Source organism: Diabrotica virgifera, chromosome 2, assembly GCF_917563875.1.
Source record: "Diabrotica virgifera virgifera chromosome 2, PGI_DIABVI_V3a".
In the NCBI taxonomy this organism is placed as follows: Eukaryota; Metazoa; Arthropoda; class Insecta; order Coleoptera; family Chrysomelidae; genus Diabrotica; species Diabrotica virgifera.
The window spans coordinates 278,583,265-278,606,932 of NC_065444.1; the positions used below are offsets into that span (position 1 = coordinate 278,583,265).

A 23,668-nucleotide genomic window follows, 5' to 3' on the forward strand; every position below is an offset into this window, starting at 1 on the left:
TGATATATACCAATAACGTATGACGTAGATATATTAATATTATGTGACACATGACAGAAGCTCGAAACAAATGACTTGAATGAAAAGCCCTATGACAGGCGGCAGCTGGTTTGTCATTAGTTTCATGCGTGGAAGAGAATGATGCTAGATAAAAAGTATGTGTTTTATCTCGCCAGGTATTAATGATGCACGGGTAAAGACTCGCGGACTCAACTGTATATAAGTTTGGTCGTGTATAAAAGGTAAGGATTTAGAATAAAACAACAAAATCAGAAATGTTTGTATATTTTATATATTTTTATTGGGTTTTTAACATTTTTTGAGATCTTATATACTTTAAATGGGCCAATGGAACAATAAAAATATACAGATCAAGCCCTTAATAACATACATATAATTCAATCAAAATAGACATTTTATCTTTATTAATAATATAGTACATAACTTAAAAAAGCAGAATCCTATACTAAGGACTCAAAAAATAGTTACATATATAGTAACGTACACTTCTCGTATCCCCTCGTAACTGGCGATCTCTTTATGATATATAATAAAATACATTATATATTTATTAACCTACAGAACAACTCTCTCATAAAAATACAGTTACAGGGTCAATACGAAAAGTTCACATTAAATCTTTATACCCGATCGATCGAAATTAGAGATCTTTCTACGTTTGAGTTGTCTCTATGTACAGGATCGACGTGTCCTCAATTTCGATCGAACTAGCCCTCCTCTTTTTATCCCCTCGCTAATAAGTACTTAATAGGTTTTATGTTTGGAGGTCACCGAACAGTCTATTACATTCCTGTGAGAATCAAACGGAGCATGATAGTTTTACTACCCTTATAAGGTATAAAATATTGTATCGAAAAAAGTTATTTCGGACCTACCCCGAATAACGATTCCAACTCGGTATACTCTAGAGAGTTCCGCCGACGAACAGCCGACGTGCGAGCAGCGGCCAGTCCATGTGACGCTAGAGATGAGCAGGTCGTTCTCGATTTTTCTACAAATAATGCATTACCTACTTATGGTATAAATAGGCACGCTGTTGTAAGTAGAGTTAGTTCATAAGATAATGTCGAACTGTAAGCTTGTAAATAAAAAATAGACTTATATACATCCGAACCGCTAGTTTTATTTAAAGAACGTTACAACAGGTTATCAAAATTTTATGAACTATTTTTTTATGGTGTTAAATCGTGGACCTTCAGATATATGCAGAAGATTGGAAGCATTTGAGATGTGCCTACATCGGCAAGATCCCGTTTACTGACTGAGTCACAAATGACAAGGTCCCCAGAAGAATGTAGGGTCTGACCACTATTAAATCTCGAAAGTTTGGACAATACTTCGGACAGATTATGCGAAATAAATCCAGATATGCCCTCTTATAAGCAACCCTGAAAGGAAAAATATTTCTAAAGCGAGGTCCAAAGAGAAGAACATCCTGGTTAAAGAACCTTAGAACCTGGTTCAACACAATCTTTGTGCTTAATAGTCTGCGTTACAGAGTCATCAAAACTTTTATACTATATTAAAATTTATAGGTCCTAATATATTTGAAAAATAAATCTCCGAATTCTTGAAACCTTTTGGCAACTCTGCATTTAAATCCGTGGTTAATAAAAAATGGAATTAGAAAAGATGTTTATTAGAACATTTTTTAATATCCATTTATTATAACATTTGCTAGTACTTACATGTTTTTGTAATATTTACAGTATTTTAGACGCATTGCCAGAAGAATAGGTATGATGGAAAACTGATACTCGAGGGCAGAGTTGAAGGAAAAAAACCTAGGGGAAGCTCTTCAATTCGTTGGATGGATCAATAACAAATACTGATTAACATAGGTTTACAAGAAGCTAAACAGCTAGCTCAGGATAGAGAAGGATATAGGGAAATTGTAAAAAAAAATTGATGGAGTCATTATACTTCTGTAAGAAATTAGGACTAAAGAGGAGGAGGATCTATAGATATCAACAGAAATAAGAGTCTTCATACGGAATCTAAATCACAGGAATATCATCTTTGTATGCACTACGCGAAAACTGTTGGACAACAGCCTATCTTGATCAACCAAATTTGAAACTTGAAATTGAATTTGGAATTGAATATTGAAACTCAAAGCATTCCGGGAAGGCAAACAAACTTCACCCTATCACTGGATCTTTGATACCGATTTGAGAAAACGTAGATACATTTATGCAAGATTATTGTATGGAGTGTAAGCATGGAGCCTGGTAGCAATTAAGCAAATTGAAGCCATTCAAATGGAGAAGAAAGAACGTAGAAATAGTCCATCTAAGTTTTGACTACTTTTTAGTATTTAAAGTCTGAATATATAAACTTAAAACAAAAATACAAGTAAAGATATACAGTGTGTCCACGGATGGGTGCCCAAGAGGAAAAACTTTTTTATTTTCAATTTTAGCGAAAAATGTCATTCTTGATAAAAAGTTTTGCTTGTTCTAAAATTCCATAAAATAAAATAAAATTCAAGTTTTTCAAATCCTGCTTAATTTTATAGCCAATTTTATGTAAATCCCTATAAATTTTTGCACTAAGTTTGAAATTGTAACAATAATAACTTGGGAGAACAACCCTTTCGCTTCTCTGGATTATAACGCCAGACTTTGTGGTTCTCCTTGAATCATCAAATTATTTATTAATTAAATAAATATTAATCCAATAATTTTGATAATGAAATTTATCACAAGATAAATTCTTTTTTAAACACTTAACATGGTCGAAAAAAATTACAATTCGCAAATTATTTATCGGAGTTGACAGTTACAAGCTACATTGTGGCTTGGCAACACTAGATTATTGTTACGATTTCGAACTTAGTGCAAAAATTTATAAGGATTTACATAAAATTGGCTACAAAATTAAGCAGGATTTGAAAAACTTGAATTTTATTTCATTTTATGGGGTTTTATAACAAGCAAAACTTTTTATCAAGAATGACATTTTTCGCTAAAATTTAAAATAAAAAAGTTTTTCCTCTTGGGCACCCCAACCGTGGACACACTGTATTTTAAACTATAACTCCGTTTGATTCCAATATTTAATTTTACCTAAAAATACATGACCAAAACTACGCCTATTATTAGATACAAATGATGATTTAACAAATCTCAAAATCTGCGCAATAATAAATTTTTCAACTGCCGATCTTGCTTGTGTTGAAAGATTTATTAAGAATATGATGGACAACTCACTAAAATATATAGAAATATATGGAATTTTACTCTTTATACACTAATACTTATTGCGATCGGGCGATGTCAGTAAATACTTGATTAATTATATGTTACTCAGCAACCTGAAGGCTCTGTACCAGAAATACAAACACTTCCAAAAAAATCAATGTACCTATTACAATTTTTTATTTGATTCAAAATATACACTCACCGGTACAATGAACCGAACTCCTTGTATTTCTTTCAATTTGTAGAAAGTGTCAATCTTGACCACATTTCCATCTGGACCACATTTTATGAAAGATAACGGTGAAAACTACCCTTGAGAAAAAGAAAATAACACTATTGAAAAAAAAAGTTGTTTATCAAGGGATGCTTAGAAAAAATCCAATGTTTAAAAATCTTCGAAAAAAATTCAAACATAGTTTTGAAATTCATAGTCTAATTAAAAAAAAATATGAATGTTATGGGTGTTGCCGCCTTTGGCCTATAGGATTTCTTGGAGCCGGTTCGGAAATCCATTCATGACATCCTGTGTGAAAGAAGATATTGTTCTCAGATGAGAGCAGAATAGTCCTAAGAGGTCCAGATGGACGTCAGCGTGTCTACAGGCGTCAAAATGAGAGTGTTGCTCCATGCACTATAACCAAAACAGTGGCTTACCGAGGAGGGTCAATAATAATTTGGTGAAGTATCTCTTACGAAGCTCGTACTGATCTTGTGTTCGATAGAGGCAGTGTGAAAGCTCAAATATACGTGGAAGAAGTTCTCCAAGACCATGTCATGGCTTGACAGGTTAATGCATGACAATGCACGTTGTCATACCGCAAGATTCATTCGTGAGAATCTCAATGAGGTCGGCATTCAAGTTTTACCATGGCCGGCATGCAGTCCCGATCTGAACCCAATTGAACACATTTGACAACATCAAAAAATGGATAAGAGCAAGAGTACCGGCCCTTACATCCTTCGGAGAGCTCAAGACGGATGCAGTAGAAGAGTGGCACAATATCCCCCCATCGGATATCCAGGATATCATGAATGGATCACCGAACCGGCTCCAAGAAGTCCTGAGAGAGGCGGCAACACCCACTATTAATAGGTACTCATAATTTTTTTTAATTAGACTACTATTTTCAAAATGATGTTTGTTTGAATTTTCTTCAAAGATTTTTAAACATTGGATTTTTGCTAAACATCCCTTGGTAAACGACTTTTTTTCAATAATTCTATTTGTTTTCTTTTCCCTAAAGGTAGTTTTCACCGTATTTTGAATAAAACTAGTCCAAGATTGACAATTTTTGCAAATTGAATGAAATACAAGGTGGGCGGTTAAGTGTGCCAATGAGTTCATCAGAAACTATTGTCAAATTACGGATACTTTAAAAATATTAAATACAACCGAATAATAAAATAGTGGTAACTTCAAATCGAAGAAAATTAAATAAAACCATTTTCCACTCCCTTTAAAAACGTACACACTTTATGATACTCTACTACATAATATTGATTTTGTGATTTAATAGACATGTATGTGAACGCGCAAATTGACTACATTAATTGCTGTCCCCTTTGTAGTAAAAGAGTATAAAAAATACGGTAATGCACTGCAAAATTTTTAAAATTATTACTGAGGCATCATCATATTTTCTCCACGTTTATGGTCTGAAATGAATAAAACTTTATTATTTTCTTTCGTATATTTTTAAAATGAGTTTCCTTTTAATACTTTTTTACTACCTGTGTATAAAAATGCATCAAAAGTTATATGAACACACAAAAATATCATTAGTTTAAAAACGTAAAAGTAAATATTGATAAAAATAGGTTGTAGGCAAAGGCTGTATATGAAGGAAAATTAAAATATTACATATAAAACTAGAAGATTGCAAAAGCAGCAGCTTTTCTAGCTTTTGGTGATCTTGCGGCAGCCTTAGCGGTCTTTGGCAAAGATGCCTTTGATTTTTTCGTAAGAATTCCTTTATTCAATTTCTTCGCTTTGGTTTATGTTTTTACTTTGGCCTTTGCGTAAATCCGAACTACAGATGAAGATATCGCAGTTTTATCGGCCTTTTCTCTTACTTTAATGAGGTTTTTTTAATACTTTACACATTTTGATAGTTTTTTTGGTTTAAGTGGTTCTATAGCTTTCTTTTTTTTCTTGAACTAATTTTTGCAGATTGTTACATTGGCGTCCAACGTGGAGCTCGAATCCACGGGCCTGAGATTAAGAGTCTCATGCTCTACGATGAAAGATGAAACCGTTGATCCTATCCATGAACAAAGATCTCCTTCTCCACAGAGAGGCACTTCCTTACTTCCTAAGAGGATACATCCTAAGAGGATGATCTTCCTTTTATAGCCTTTTTGATATCCTTTTTGAAAACAGTCCAGGGGGACGCACCTGCCTATCCTACCTCAGGCAACTCATCAGACAAGGAGTTTAAGTTCTTCGCATGGTTTCGCACTGTTTTCACTTACACACCAAATTATCTTTTGATCAAAGAAAAACAAAAAACACCAAAGCCAAATTCACAAGCAGCCAGGAAAGCTGTAAGCAGAAAAGTGTTAAAAAAAGAAAGAAAATAGGAGATTTGATGAAGATTTTTCAAAGAAAAATGTTCTGCTATAGTTACCCCACTTACTGGTTGATTAAATTGAACTTGAGTATTTCGTTTTTTTGTTATTTTTGGTCTAAAAAATGTTGAGGAACTATTTGCCCCACTCTCCCCTAAACAAAAAATTAACAGGATAGTATGTGTGGTATGTTAAGTAAAAATGTATCCACTTTTAAAACTTAAAATATTTATATTTATACAAAGAGTTTGTTATCATTTTAAAAGGAATTTAAAAAAATAATAAATTTTATCTTGGTCAAAAATACGGTTAATATAGTAGATAAAAAATTATCATCTTGAACCTTTTGTTTTTCGTATGAATACCTCTATATAAGATTACTATATTCACTTTCAGTCACTTTAGTACATTTTTTTGTGGTTCTTTTTTCATTTTATGATATGTAAATATTAATATAAAATTTTTGAACACTAAAATACTTTCTTAGTTAAGTTTAAGTTTAGAACACTATTTCTAGTACGAAAACACAAAAATGTCTTTAAAAATATATTATTTTGTGTTTGAAGTTATAGATCAGCAACTTAAAAATTTTTCCTTCAAGCATGTTCACGGAATCTGTTAGTTGTTTTCATAAAACAAAAATTTGCGCAATTGAAACAGATTTTTCTGTTTTTGAACAGCTACAACAGCTTTTGTTAACGCATTTGAGAATAAAAGCTGTATAACATTCAAATTGTTTACTGGAATATTTCATACTATACCACAAGTATTGGCAAATTAGTCTTTTTTCTATAATAAACAACATTTTCAAGCATTGGCGCCCAACTTGGGGCTATTTTTGTTACAATGCCCAATTCACACTGTTTTACGAACCCAACCAACCTAGCACTATCTCTAACTATAAAACCGTTAAATATTAACAAATCCATTATTAAAATACTTTTTAAACATACATATAGCAAATCGTCTAAGGTCTAGCTTATTTCATTACTTTATATATGTTTTACCTACGCTAACCATCTATATCTATAAAATTTTGGAAAATATATCAGGTTCAAGACAAAGGATTAATTGCAAACTTTTCCTTTCCAAAAGGATCATTATATCTCATAAGCATTGTCTCAACTTCTTCAAATGGAACTGAAGAAGGACAAATAAGATTGAGACATGTATGGAAAGGTTAAGTTTGTTTTTAAAAAGCGAGATGAAAGTTTACGTTGGTTTTGAAAGTGTAGACTAATCAGATAGGAGAAAGTATTTATTATTTCGCACAAAAGAATATACTTTAGATATTCTAGATACATATTATGTCTACAATATATTCAAAGTCAAAATCAATAAAGCGCACCTAAACAGTTACGGATCATTATTTGGAACTATAATCGCAAGAAAATGCAAACCTGACAGACCAAGCATATTACCAATGTATAAATTCGAATATATTATATCGAATATCAATTGGATATTACATATTGGTCCTTCCGAGTCGGATTTGAACCCGCGACTATGGATTTACAGTGCAGAGTCCACAGAATAAATATCACAACTACCTTATCTGCATTATCATTGAATGACATACACAACAAATACCTATATTGAAACGTTGAATTGTTATTATGTCGTGATCAGTCTACAATATCAAAAAAATAATTATCTTTCACCTGCACCTACAACTGCACAAACATTGAGCAAAACCCTACGGAGCCTTCAAGTTGCTTTCTATATTTTCGAATCGCTCTCTAATCGCTACTTTCACATATACACAACCCAAATTAACGTATTTTTTTGTTATATTTTTTTCACAGCCACTGCCACTCATAGCAGAAAGTAATGCTCCATATTTTAATAGATAGTCTTATCGTACAAATAAATAATCAAAAAGCTGTAAAAATATTTGTGAAAATATAATCGCGACTGTATGTACTGGTATTCTGTGTGTAATGTTAAACGCAGTTTGTCCTATATAGCAATTAACGAACAAATAAAGGAAAAACGAGCTATTTATTACTGATAAATCAACGATACATGAGATTTCTAAATGGTAGAATATTAAATAAATAAGTTTTCTAATGTTTACATTCAGACAACAAGAATTTTAGCTTTTTTTATTTATAATGGTGTGTGATTATCCAAAAATGATAATTTATCTCTCTGGAAAACAATTTGTTTAAATTCAGTCTTTAAATTCCATCTGGTAAGTAAAGAGATACAAATTATCAATTTTAATGAACTACTGGGTATATTTCAACGCTAATCTTGCCACTGATACTGCTAGTGAAATGGTAAAATGTTTATTCATCATTTGTCTGTAATAATTGTACTCAAAGGCTAAACACACCCTAACTAAAATATGAAGCTTTGCTTGGAGTATGATTCACGTTTTTACCCATACAAGCACTCAGTGACATATTCTTTATCACAAAATGTAACAATTAAGTAAATTCCAAACCTCTAACAGCTTTTGAAAACGATTTAATTTCACTAGTTTTGACGGTAAACCTATAACCGTGGTAACATAAATTTTATGTATGGGTACCTTAAACTTTTTTGCATACAGGGGTTTTCGAAATTCGTATCACAAACTCAAATATTCATATCACAAACTCAAATAGTCATATCACAAAGTCAAATGATTGAAAACAACTTATTTGTGAAAATAATTATTATTTTACTGTCATTAGTTGCTTAGATTGAAACTGCCCTCCTTTTAGATCAGTATATCCTATTTGACACTGCAGCATGCTATTCAATTTTTGAAACAAATTTAAAGAAATATAAAAAATAATGTAAATGGCCGAAGATATCAATAAAACAATACAGAGCAGTGAGAAAGTAGATGGAAATGCGTGAGTAGAAGTAGGACAGGATAAAATGAAGATAGGCGAAGAGTAGGTTAGGTTATATTGTATGCCGATGGGTCAGAGTTCAGCCAGCTAAGTTTGGATCCAGCCTAGTCAGTTGGAGAAAGAGGGGGTGAGTTTAGTTGGTAGGCGGCTCACTACGGTTAGAAGTAGCGAGATGAATCCAACACGCCTTCAACATATTCCCAGAAGTCTTTATAAGATTCTCACCTCCCAAAAAGGGTTATGTTGTGTAACTAAAAATTCCTATGTAACTAAAACGCTCATTCTAAAATTTCAGCTATTGCATGGTATTGAATGTTGTGCAGTTATAAAGAAAAAAACAACAAACATGCATGTTAAAGAAATGAGAATGCTTAGATCGATGAAGTGACAAAACAGGATAGAATTGAGAATGAGTATTAGGGACAGTCTAGGTATGGCACGAATTGATGCCAAGATAAGGTAAAAATCAATCAATACGAAAGTTCTCAGTATTAGGTTCCTAGATGGAGTACGAAAGGAAGACAAAGAGGAATTGAAAGAAAACATAACAAACAATGATTAAAAGTAGTACACGAAAAGGGTGGAATAGAGTTCACCAAATTCCATGTATGAACATGACTGAGCATCAGAGCTAGATATGCAAATAAAAAATAAGGCTTTTATAGATGATGTATTGGTGAGATAATAAAAAGGATAAAATTTAAAATAAATATATTACACGTTTAATGCACATGTTGTTAATTGGCTAGTTTTTGGAAAAATTAGGAAATATGTAATGGAAGACTTGTACATAAGTTCGTTTAGGACACACTTTGGCAAAACTACTAATGATTTCGAAAATCCTATCATTGGCAGACCAACGCAGCGAAATTATGGGTAATTATCTTAGTAGGAGAAGTAAGCCTCCGCTCTTTTTTTCCAAATACCTTCTCTCTCTGCTCTCTGCACCGATGGGCAAAATTTTGAAAATCATTATTACTAGTTCCGATCCTAGGAAAACAGGAAAATACAATAATAACAATCTAAAAGAACTAGTTCAGTTTGGGTCATAATTCTCCAACATTATGCTACTATTTACTATTGTAATGATAGACCGATCTTGGTAATTCAAGATTCAGCTGAATTTTTTAAGAAATGTGGAAATGAAAGTACAATTTTCGTTTTTCAGTAAGTTTGCTAAACACAAATGAAAACCCCTGTATTTTGGAAAAATCTGTAGTGGCACTTATTGTTGGTTTTATGTAACTCAATATGAGTCAACTCAATATAGTACAAAATCAAAGATATCTTTACATTCCCGCTCGTATTACAACCAAATTAATGAAAATATTATAAAATTTTTTTGTCAACACCAGACTTACACTTTTCCGTCAGGACCTACATATATGTACTCGTTGGTCTTTTCTCGATGAATTCTTGTATCACAATCTCGATTCACAGTTAGGCCCTATGCTTTATCTTCTAACATTTACGTACGTACGTCTGATATACATTTTTATTTTGTAAAATACAGTTTGTAGTAAATATTAATATTAAGTCAATATGTACAATTATATCGCTAAGGTAAATGTTGATAAAGTGATTTTGATATAGATAACAGTATATAAACTAAAAGAATGTGGTGTAACAGATATGTAACTGGGTTTTTTTGCTATGTTTGTTAAAGAGGAACATTATACTTTTTATTTATATTTTAATGCGAAATTTAAACAATTCTAAACTCTCGCTTTTCAAAACATTAAAAAATGACGATAGCCAGGCTCCACCAATACACGTACACAGCATGGAGGCCTTCGCTGGTTTACTGAATGAATTAATCGAAATTATAAATGGTATTGTGTCGCCTGCATACATTGTTAATTTTCAATTAATATTTTTAACGCTTTTTCACTTACTTTTATCGCAATACATAAAATTTGCAAACTCTTCAATAATCCAATAATCTCGGTTCACTTTTAAAACCATTGAACTTGTGTATTTTATGAATATATGAATTAAACCATTTTTGATATGTTAATATTAATTTTTTCTTGTTTTATATTGGAAAAATAAAATATTGATTTTAAAAAATATGCTGCCCCTGGTAAATTAAAAAAATGTAAATATAGCTACCAGCTAATGTGTCAGTGGTAGATATATTTACCTATGTTGTTTAAGGTTATTTTCTAACCTATAGCAATAAGTACTAGACCGAAAATACAAACAGTACTGCTGCAAAGGATCGATGGTATTGAGCGGTAAAGATAGCTACCAATAAGCATTTATATAGGGTACTTTACCGGTGTTATTGTTATATTTATTTAGCAATTTATTTAAATTTTTTATTAATTTATTCCTTGCAATATTGGAAAATAAAAAGCGTAGTAGTTTAAAACATAGCGTAAAAAATGTTTTTGACACAATAAAGTAGTTTCTGAAAGTTATTTCAATCTATTGAACGTTGCCAACACATTTTAATATTTTTTTTACAAACTTTGTAATTATTTTTCATGAATACACGGCAATTTTTATGATTTGTGACATGAATACAATGATTTGATCTAACAAACAGCCGGAATTTCAGTTAGTCCAAAAATTCAAAATCAAAGGTCCTTACCCCAGATGTGGTAACTGCACTTCAAATAAGAAACAGCCAAAAAATAATGTAACATTATATAAAGAACGTTATTCTATATATCATGAGAAATTAAGTTTTAAATAAATGTTTCTTTCTTCTAGTGTGTAGATGTAGTGGTAGAAATCTTTACCAGTGGTAAATGTTCCAACGCCTACTGGTAGCAATATTCACCACCTGACAAAAGATAAATTTGGACATAATTTTCGTTTTTTTTTCTATCACGTAATTTATTAAGAAATAAGAATCGGCCAAAAAGTAATGTAGCATTATGCAAAGAATGTTTTTCTATTTATAATCAGAAATTAAGTTCGAAAAAAGTGCTTTTCTCTTGAAACACTTTTCTTTTAGTGTGCAGATAAAGCGGTAGAAATATTTACCAGTGGTAAATTCTCTAACGCCTACTGGTAGAGTGGTAGCAATATTCACCAACTGACAAAAGATCAATTTGGAGATAATTTCCGTTTCCTTCTACCAGATAACTTATTCACTTTTATTTCATTTCACAATTTTCGTCATAAAAAAAAAAGAAAAAGCTGCGCCAAAGGGTTAGGTTGCAGATAATAATATTGTCATGTTTTAAAACAAGACAACTTCAGAAAACTTTTAGAGCCCGACTATATTTTGTCTATAAGTATATTTAAAAATAGTATTTAAAATGTTTAAGGACTTAATCTCATTATTAAAGAGCAACAGATTATCAAGAAACTTAAACGGATCATAATTTTAAAAGATCCACTAGACATACAGTAAAAAATCCAGTTAATTTCTGTTACCTGTACAATGCTTATTTATACCGAAAACTTTAGAACATTTCATCTTGTTTAATTTTGTAAAAAAAAACACAATAAAGGCGACCTACCTCGCATATATTTCGCTCGTCCGGAAGAAAAGTGACACAACTCAAACAATGCAGAATTCCAGTTATCTTGTTAAATTGACTCAAAAAATCCTATACTTTTACCAGGAAACGTGTCACATAGACGTTAACTTCCAACTTTGTAAGATGACGGAAGTGTCATTATTCATTTGACAGTAAAAGGAATATTTTTATTCCGGAACAATGACACTTTTGGGGTTATGGCACTCTGTTGTTTGACGTGAACGTATCGTTATTTATCACGGAAACTGTTGTATTTCGAGAAGTGCCTTAGGTATTTTGGTTAATATTTAAAAAATAGAACAAATTTTTAAAAGAAAAGCGACATAACTCAAAATTTTTATATTTTTTCTTTGTTAAATCAGACATCATAGTTTTTTTGGTTTGCTTCTTACACTTTTTTTCTCCATTTTCACCATTTTTGTCTCTCTGAAAAAATTTATTTTGAGTTGTGACACTTTTCTTCCAGATGAGCAATTTGTACTTCGTACAAAGTTAATACATCTCGACAAATTCTCTGAAGACGGCTCTGCATAGTTTTCGATAATAGTCCGGTCTCTGAAAGTCCAAAAATGGGAAAGAAATCTGACATGAATAGTGCCGTTGCTCCCTGTTTTTAAAGTGACGTTGTATGGTTTTTGTTAGGAAACTTTGTAACTTGGTGGCCTGTTGAAATAGCTTAATTGATTTAAAACAAAAATATTAACGCAATATTGATCATTTACAAAGCAAACAATGTAAAAAGAAGATTTCAAAATCTGCATCATATAAATAATACATATATGTATAGTAGTACTAGCTGTTGTCTAAGAGAGTAGTTAATATTCAGCTCAGAGGGGTGTGATTGTTCAAGGTGTAGAATTCCATAAACAAGGAATCTACCTCTTTTATTATATGATCCCTTATTTATGTAATTTCACACCTCTAACAATAGTAGAAGAAAGTAACCAAATATGGAATAGTGTCCTAATATGGAATTCCTGGATTTCTCCGAAAATAAAGTTGGAAGCGCACTACAATTTCAGTCGCTCTCGTTATTAAAGTATTCACACCTCTGTGTCAGATGCGCGAACGATAAGTGTCTGACAGGCACGTTTTGTTTTATCGTCTCGCAGAACATTTCAAAGGTAAATATATTAAACGAGTATTATTGGTTATTATGAATGAATACAGACTTTTTATGCTATTGCGTATATCAATAGTACCTTTATTTTGATATTTTATGGCCTTCTGTAAATAAAACATTACGACTTGAAAAAATGTTGATACTAGTTTGAGCTAATGTACAAATCCAAATATGGACAGTCGTTGGTGTCTAATTATGGAATAGTGGATTAAGTGAAGTGGGCTCATTATGATTGCGCTGGTCCAGAGTTTCGTACATGGATCTGTGATGTCTGCAAGTGAATTAAGCTACTTCTTTCATTTTTCACAATTTTCTTATTTAAATTTATTTGATCTCAGATCTTTATGTCTATTTTTGTTTTTGATATGTTGATTTATGCCTATATTCCATATAAGGGTACCTATTGCATATTTGGTTACTCATTTGGAATTTTGTTTTTTTGTTCGATTTTTTTTTTGTTAATTAAGATATTTAATAGAAGGATTTTAATTACTACATAAAAATATATGACTGATGTGTCATAACATTAAATTGTTTTCATTTCTATAAACATATTATTTTATATCCCCAAAACAAAATGGTATTCCATAATTGGTGATTTTCCTCTACCCTGCTGAGCTGAAGATAAAGGCCTGAAGAAATTTCATGGTTGATACACCTATAATGGTGCAGGCAAAGCATCAGAGCATTTTTTCGAGAGTCACGGACTAAACTCAGTAGATGCTGATAATAGCCAAGTGGAACATCTAGAAACTACGTCGTAGAGAAGAGGGAAAGAGGTCTTTGCTTATTACGTTGGAATATGACAGGAAAGTATGTGGGAGGGGGTATGAGTGCACATTCAACGTCGTTTGCTGTATTTAAATTTGTAGTTATTATCTCTGTAAATATAATTTTTTACTAGCTTCTACCAGATGGCAGCATTATTCAAAATATCAGATAATCATGTAAAACGTAAAGTTTGAATATGTAATATATTTTATTTCAACAAAACTACAGCCGAAAACTACATAATGTATGCAGAATGCAGGTGATCAATTTTATAAATGAAATATCATTTTAAGTAATATAAATGCAATGTTTTTATTAAAAATTGTATTCATTTATATTTTTCAGCTTCCTTACGGTTGTTACTGACCTTCAGTTCAATCCCAATTGAAGCAACATGTATTTGTAATAAAGCATAAAGTTTCATATTATCTGTATTTAGTAATTTTTATTGGAGGAACTTGACTACATGTTGAGCGAATATTCCATTTTTTTTAATAAAATTTTGATCTGTATAGTTCTACAGTATATTGGTTGAAAATATACACCACATAATATTTTATTAAAAAAATGGAATATTCGCTCAATATGCAGTCAAGTTCCTCCAATAAAAATTACTAAATACAGATAATATGAAACTTCATGCTTCTTGAGAGAGATACAACTTACTCCAACTCATTATGCAGGGAAAGATTCAAGGAAAAAGAAACATAGGGAGACGCAGAATATCGTGGCTGCGCAACCTGAGAGAATCATACAGATGTACATCAAATGAACTTTTCAGAGCAGCCGTCCTTAAAGTCCGAATAGCTATGATGATTGCCGACCTCCGTCGCGGAGATGGCTCTCGAAGAAAATGTTTTCTGAAAAATTCTGATGAATCTGAATATTTAGAATGGATCGACATAAAAAATATAGATCTTGAAGTAACTTACCACACAGAAAATACAGAAAAACAACAAAATAATATTATTAATGGCATAACCGATTGGTTGAGAAGAGAAAAATATTTTTAAAATTATTATTAATTTATATATTATGTATTTTCACTAAGTAAATAAAATGTTCATTTTTTTTACTAAATTACTTAAATTATTTTTAAATGAATTAATAATCTTAATTAATTATTCATATTATATGTTAATTTTAAAAAATCGCGAAATTCATTGAATTTTTTAAAAGCTTACTGAAAAGGGGGCCATGAATTACGACGTCGACATAAGGGGGGCGTCGACTGTAAACTACGCTTTACGATTAACGAGGAGGGTATTAAACAGTCCAAATGCTTTACGACGTAGTTTATGGATGTTCCCCAAGGTACTTAAACTAGAGAATAAAAAACAAATGCTTAACAAATTCATTGTAAAAACGTTTTATTTTTCAGAAAGAAAATGTATTACCTTGACAATTCTTTTTAAGTATTTTCTTAAGTATTTCATTTTAAACTTTTTTTATATACTTTCTAATAACGAATTCTTCTTGCCTAATATGTTTATTACAGTTATAAATCTATTTAAAAAAAATCTAATACGATATTTTTTAAGAAAACTTTTATCATTTTTATTTGCTTAATTTAATTTTAACTTATTTTAATTTTAAAAAGAGTAAATACAATTTGTTTTTGATAGTTTGGTCATCTTAAGACAGAATAAATATACAAAGTTCCCTACAAAAAACGATTAGTATTTTTGCGGTATTTTTTTAGTATTAATTTTTTGGCAAAAGTATTTATAAATAATTACCTAAGATTAAATATTAATTATAATATTTGTACATTGATATTAATATTGTTTTCTCTATTTAAGGTCTTGTTTAAAAATACTATTTTGTCTTGTCAGAATTGTTTCCTACTTTTGTGCCAGAAAGGCCTACAAATTTTGGAATGGTTGTTAAAAACGTACAGTACAATGACGCCCGTTTCGTCACTGAAGTCACGCCACTGAAGTCCATGTACGAGGTGCGTCTACATAGTCCGACACACACACACCAGCGAACCAATGGAGTTCACCAATCGCTCTCCAGTCGGTAGTGTTCGTCCATGATCGCACATCACGAACAGCACTGTGGCATCCAGGTGGTATTGCACGTGCAATAGCAGTTGGTCTGGATGATGGGAGCGTAGACGATTCCATTGGCGTAGACGAGAGGCGGCGGCTGCTGGGTCATCATGCGCTGCTGGTCTTGGTAGAGGACTTGCCAGGCGAGGTTTTTGATGAGCTGGAGCGTTTGGCGTCTCTCGTGGCCCATGAGGCACACTGTCGATTCTTCGACTACGTCGTGGAGAAGCATTAGGTACTGATGGCGGAGGGCTTCTTCGTCGGGCTCTACGAAGTGGTTCCACAGGTAGTTTTCCAACTTGCCTCTTTGCTGAGAGATGTCGGGAAAGTCTATGAAGAACCTGGAGCACATATACCTGTAACAAAAAGAAAATTTAATTGTTTAATCTTTGTTTCGTTTATATTTATATGTAGAGATAAGAAGGGTAATACACTGACAGAACAGAAAGAAATACTAAGAAGATGGACAGAACACTTTAACGAAAAGCATGAGGCAGATGGGACGGAGGCGAACCCTGATGGACCAAGCAGACAACAGAAAAAAAGGTCCATCATGAATGAGAGCTGAGAAAGAATCTTCTTCTTCGGAGCTGCTGACTTACAGGTCCCCAACAACCCATTGCAGACTATGCCCTGATATCCCTGTCAAGCAATTAATAGTGAGTGATATATCCTCTTTAACAATTGACAACAATGTATGAACAAAGCCAACTCATTACTTTCTTTTATAATTGTTTCTTTATACATATTTATTCTTGCATACTGTATCGACCATCATTATCTACCTTTTCAACCTTCGAAATCGAAACGAAGACATTTAAAGAAGAAAACAATTAAGAAAATAGCTGTTTTTTGACTTTTGAGCCAAAATAACAGCACGACAAACGCGCAATATGCCGAGACAATGTTGCAGCGTTAACAACTATATATTTCTCTATGAACAATCAATTATTTATTATTGATAACGATATAAAGAATATTTATTATTGATACTCACCACAAATTTATCGAAAGTTATGTTATTTAAACAGAATACTAAAATTTAATCATAATATGAGAATTAATGTGAGTGTTATAAAGAGTTATTTAACAGTTTATATAGATATCTACTAAAATAACTGTATTGTGTAAATAATATATTATAGCCTATAAATTCTACAGAAAAATATAGAAAGTATTGTAATACGTGAAGTAATTGCATATTTTAGATTAATATTTTAAACAAATTAAGAGCTAGAATATACCAAGTACAATAATCAAATACCAATATTTAAATGTTAAATTATTATACTAATTATACCTTTTGCGATGCAACTGACTTGTGATGGACGACGTGAGACAAGAAATGTAGACAAGCAAGCTCCAAAGACTGACACATATCTCTTATAATACTTGCAATAAGTGTAATGAGACAACATCTTCATAAAAAAGTTTAGTTTAGAACAGTGGTTCCCAACCTTTCATGTCTGGCGACCCACCTTCTGATGTTTTTTCATATTCGAGACCCATCCCTCAACCATGATGATAAAAAAAAATAAGGAACACGGTCACTGTACGCTACACAGCTACTGTAAGAGCCACGCCGCGACCCACCTGAAATCCGCCTGCTACCCACTAGTGGGTCGCTAGTTTTGCTATTGATTTTGCCTTCGATTATAAGTTAGAGCAGTTCATACTTTTGATTTCTTACGATGTGACCAAAATATTGTATTTTTCGCTCTTTTATAATAAGTATAAGCTCTCTTTCCTTGTTCATCCTCCGCAAGATTTTCGCAATTGTCGTGTGGCTCATGTAGGATATTCTCAGCATCATCATCATCATCATCATTCTCTTTGCCTTATCCCTATGCGGGGTCGGCTTCCCTAATTGCATTTCTCCATACAATTCTATCTTGGGTCATATCAATATTAATCCCCTTTACCAACATGCCCTGTCTAATCGTCTCTCCCCACGTCTTCTTTGGTCTTCCTCTCCTACTCCTTCCACGAATCTGCACTTCAGCAATTCTTCGTATTGGGTGATTATCGTCTCCACTTGAGCATGAACAAACCATCTCTACCTACGCTCCTAGACTTCCCCTAATATACTCACTTTTAATTTTATCCTTTTTTGTCACTTCACTCATCCATCTAAGCATTCTCATTTCCGCCACATGCATTCGTTGTTCATCTTTCTTTTTCACTGCCCAACATTCAGTTCCGTACATCATAGCCGGTCTTATGGCTGTTTTATAGAATTGTCCCTTCAACTTCATTGGATTTTTCCTGTCACACACCACACCACTCGCTTCCTTCCACTTCATCCATCCAGCCCTAATTACTCTGTAATACCGATCCCAGGTACTTAACACTATTGCTTTTTACAATCAATTCACCATCCAAAGATACCATTTTATTTGTAGTAACTCCATCTTTAAATGAATACTGCAAATACTCTGTCTTTGTCCTACTAAGTTTTAAACCTTTTTCCTCCAGAGCTTGTCTCCACTGTTCATTTTTGTTCTGTCTCTTTCACTATTTCCTACTAACATGACATCATCAGCATACACTAAGCACCATGGAATGTTACCCTGTAGTTTCGCTGTTATCTGGTCCAAAACTAATGAGAATAAATACGGACTAAGCACTGAGCCTTGGTGCAATCCTACTTTCACATGAAATTTATCAGTCTCTTCCACACCTGTCCTAACACTAGTCGTTACTCTCTCATACATATCCCTCACAATCTTTACATATTCACCAGGGACTCCTTTCTTATTGAGTGCCCACCACAGAATCTCTCGAGGAACTCTATCATATGCTTTCTCAAGATCAATGAATACCATATGAGCCTTGGTCTCTTTATTCTTGTATTTTTCCATCAGGTGCCTTACAATGAAAATATCATGTGTTGTTGATCTGCCCTGCATAAAGCCAAATTGATTCTCGGATATTTCGGTCTCTTCACGTATCCGTCTATCAATTACTCTTTCCCATATTTTCATGGTGTGGCTAAGCAGTTTTATAGCCCTGTAGTTTGTACATTGTTGTATATCTCCCTTGTTTTTGTAGACAGGTACTAGTATACTGCTTCTCCATTCGTCTGACATTTGTCCAACTTCCATAATTCTATTAAATAAACCTGCTAGCCACCTTGTTCCTGCCTCTCCCAATACTCTCCATACTTCCCCAGGAATATCATCTGGTCCTACCGCTTTTCCTTTCTTTATTTTTTAAAGCGCTTGAGCCACTTCCTCGTTTGTTATTTTGGTGACCATTGCTGCTACTGTCTCCGTTGACTCTACAGGCTGTCTGTCAAATTCTTCATTTAATAAGCTGTCAAAGTATTTTCTCCATCTCTTTTTGACATCCTTTTCGTGAACTAGTATTTTATTATTTTCATCTCGGATACATCTAATCTGATTAAAATCTTTTGCTTTCTTTGCTCTCTGTTTGACTATTTTATATATATTCGTTTCGCCTTCCCTGGTATCAAGTTGGTCGTATAGGTTTGAATACGCTTCTGCTTTGACTTTTGCTACTGCTACTTTCGCTTCCTTTTTCGCCACCATATAGTTTTGAAGAGCTGTGTCGGATCTGGTTTCTTGCCATTTTTTATATAATTTTCCCTTCTCTTTTATTTTTCCTTGTACTTCGTTTGACCACCACCAAGTCTCTTTATCATCAAACTTTTTTCCTGACCTTTTCCCAAGTATTTCAATAGCATTCTCTCTAATACTACTGGCCATTATCCTCCAAATTGTATTAGGGCTTCCTTTCATGTTCCAACATATTTTGTCTACCATTCTTTCCCTAAATAGGCCTTCCTTCTCATCTTTTAGCATCCACCACTTGATTTTTTGTGGCCCTCTCCGAATATTTTGGTTTAGCTTCTCTGTTTACTTCAATGTCCAGAACAAGCAGCTTATGTAGTTGGCTGTAGGATATTCTCAGCATTTTACGGTAACACCAGACTTCGAATGCTTGGACTCATTTTTGTGTTGCTTCTGTCATTGTCCAGGTTTCAACATCATAGAGTAAGATGGAGAAAACATAGCACTTAAGTATTCTAGTTCTCCATGAATCCAGCTGGCCGATTGCATAGAACTTTTTGCATTTTGTAAAACACTGTACGTGCCTTTTCCGGACGTGTTCTTGATGATGATGATGATCTGTATTACGCAAGATAAAAGAATCCTATTATCTATTACGAAATATAAGATGAAATAGAAATAATTACTTTTACCTCTTCAATCCTCAAAAGTGAGCTAAATAAATGTCAAAAGTTATTTCAGTGAAACCTAGAGCCGATGCGATGCGGCGTTAATTTGAAAACTCATTTTCCGCCGGTGTAGCGTTGAATTCCCTAAGAAAACAGGGAGAGCCCTTTTCTTTGTTTTTAAATCAAACAATACACTCTGGCAAGCGAGTCAGAGCCTCAATTTTCCAGCTAAATAATTTATGGGTCTCCGGCAGAAATTTGAGCGGGCTAAATTATATACTCCCCGTATTTCTCCTCTTTTGACTCTGTAATAAAGGACTAGGACTGTGTTGTGTTGATAAAATAAAAGGGGAGACTTTATGTTTAGTGAAATAGGTATGTTTTATTTTGTAGATAAAATCCAAAAACTAATTTACCGTGGCAAATAAAACAAAAAATAGCTTATACAACAAACGAGTGAAAAAGAACATGCTTAACATTACGAGATAGTGTGTTAGTGTTGGTGGAATTTTATTATTTTCACTTTATTTCCCTTATGTGTTTTTGCATTTCTGCAGTAAATGACAGTTTGTCATTGTTTTATTCATGTTTTTATATTATATACATATTTTTGCATTAAAGTTAACTTCTCTTGCATAATGCGCAACATTGCAGATAGCCCTACCTACAATAGAGATAATATTACATTCTCCTAATGGAATAGAAATGTTTATATTTTTACCATTCCTCTAAACTCTTGTACCCAGTCCTTCAACAATTTTAGGTCCGTTTTATACGAAACATAATCCTGCAGCCTGCATTATGCGTTTCTTCTGTCTCGTCCATCTTTTGGTACCAACGGTTCTAAAATATGCTTTCAACATACAGAACTGGGAGGACAAAGGACTTATCATTGAGTGAGAATACGCAAATAACATTCGTTTTTCAGATGACACAGTTTTGATAATGGATAAGTTAGAAGATATACTACAAGAATTTATTAGAGCAACAGGAAAGTGGGCAGGAAAATGAAGATCAACCTAGTACCCAGCAACAGCAAGATCAAGCAAAAATAAATTGTTGCCCATCAGCAACAAAAGAAAGTTGTTCAACCAGACTATCTTGCCAGTCTTTAACACACTTATACTGTTTCTATTACAAAAAAAAGCCAAACAGTTAGAAATAACCCAGAGAAAAACAGAACGCTCAATGCTTGGCCTAACACTGCGAGACAGAAAGAAACGAGGATATACATGGAAAGACAAAGGGTGCATGATGTTCTAGAATACATTATAATATTTAAATGGACATTGAAAGGACATTTAGCACAATTTCGGGATGGAAGATAGACAAGGAAGATTTTAAAATGGAGACCATGGAGTGATAAAATATATCAAGTATGCTTATTATGCATGCTTGCCCCTGATATCACATGATATCTTTGGACTGATGTCCAACCGAATATGGACTAACAAAGAAGTTCTATTCTATTTAGGTATTTAGATTTTGACCATAGTTTTAAACAAACATTCTAGATCTAGATTACGTGTTAGACTTTTTAAACGATAGAGATACATCAGAACAGTATTAAGAATTTGTGTCTACATATTTATCGCTTTTTACACACCTCTAAGTACAAATAAATAAACCGCTTGTTTTGCATACTGATGCGCCTTTAATACATGCATTTTTTATCAAATATGTGTTTACTGTTTACCACAAGATCAAGATAATATCGGAAATATGACTATTAAGCAAGAAAATCACGGATATTAAAGGATTGGCAAATAAAAAATGCAAAATCTGAATATTCCTTGAGTACACACAACTGGCACAAACAGAATAAATTATTCCCATTATCATATGATTGAATAACAAATATTGTACACTACCTATGACTAGCGGGAATACTAACATATTCAAATTAAATAAAAATAGTTTATTATACAGAAAAAAAAGGAATAAATGTTTTGTAGATTTGTTGTAAAAGGTTAACGGAAATATTAATAGAAACTTAAAAACTTAAAAATAATGTAGAAACTTAAAAGCATAGGCACAAAATTTCGAATCAATGCTTTTTAAATGCATTAGTTTTTTTTCGAGTCCTGAAAAAACTAATAAATATTTTTGAAAAATTTAAACGCGGTATCAAAGATTACATTATTACCGAGGGCCGAAAGTCCTTTAGAATAAACAAAAGTTTCTTATGAATGAGATATTTGAGATTAAAAATCACACTCAATTTTCTCTTCTTTTTCACCCCTGTTACTTATTAAAATAAACATTATAGAAGTTTTCAGGGACTTTCGGTGCTCGGTAATAACGTAATCTTTCATTCTGCATTTAAATTTTTCAAATATATTTATTAGTTTCTCAGGATTTGAAAAAATGCAGAATCGTTTTATTTGGACGAAATAAAGTAGTTGGAAAATGGCTGGAATCGTTAGCATTGAGCTGAAAAGAGACTATACGGAATAAAATAAAAGAACTTTCTGGAAAAACGTCTTTTTAATTTCAAAGGAGGTCACTTATTAGACCATCTAATATGTATACATATAAGGAAATTCAGATGGTAAGTCAAATGTTGCTTATACATCGTCAAAGATCAGAATTAGATTAGTGAAAGAAACAAAAGCGATCGCTCAGGGCGATTTAGACATACAATTTTCAGGTATTTTATCTCGATATTATCTCTTAATACTTAATACTCAACTTCCATCGGTTACGTCTACAAAGATAATTACTTTTCAATATGTGGACTCGATAAGTCAAGAAAGTGGGTTACACAAAAAAATAACCGTGTATCTCTTTCTATTCGGGTTCTTAAATGCCAAGAACTTTTAAAGAATTGGGTTAGAATCGATCCTAAATTAGAATGCGAGTTGTCTTGCGTATTTTTGGGTCATGTAATTGATGTCTGCGAGAGAACAAATGAGTTACACAGGGTACAGCATACACAGACATGATAAGTATTACCACATTTAAAATAAAAAAAGGATGTGTGGGCACTTTGTACGCACGTAAGAAGTTATACTTCTATTATATAATTTCAACTAAATAAATATACTAAACAGTTTATTTGTATTTTATTTAAATAAAATAACTTTCTTACCTACCACTTTCAAAAATTTTTTATTAAACAATATCAAAAAAAAAATATGAATCGTCCGGGATTTGAACCCGGGACCTCTCGTCTCTGGTCCAATGTTCTACCAAAGCTATCAAGCCCCGTCTACGTGTGACGTCTCGGATATAATAATTACACATCACGGTGATAAATAGATCAAGTGAAGTATAAAAATGTTATAATAGTGTAGCGGTTATTTACTGTAATTACTTCTAATTACAATAAAACTAGCGGTTCGTAATTTATATACGACTTTATTTTTTATTTAAACAAGTTTA

At 32.6% G+C, this 23,668-nt stretch overlaps 1 protein-coding gene across 2 annotated transcripts in view; it reads right to left on the bottom strand.

Annotated features, from left to right (window-relative positions):
- Window positions 1-269: 269 nt before the first annotated feature.
- The window catches only part of LOC114331986 (terminal nucleotidyltransferase 5C), a 430,826-nt gene continuing 407,427 nt past the window's right edge, over window positions 270-23,668 (bottom strand). For both annotated transcript variants that reach the window (XM_050644688.1, XM_028281679.2), the window contains exon 5: window positions 270-16,439. In XM_050644688.1, coding sequence (XP_050500645.1) covers window positions 16,076-16,439 — 364 coding nt within the window. In that variant the 3' untranslated portion in view covers window positions 270-16,075. The remainder of the gene's footprint in view (window positions 16,440-23,668) is intronic.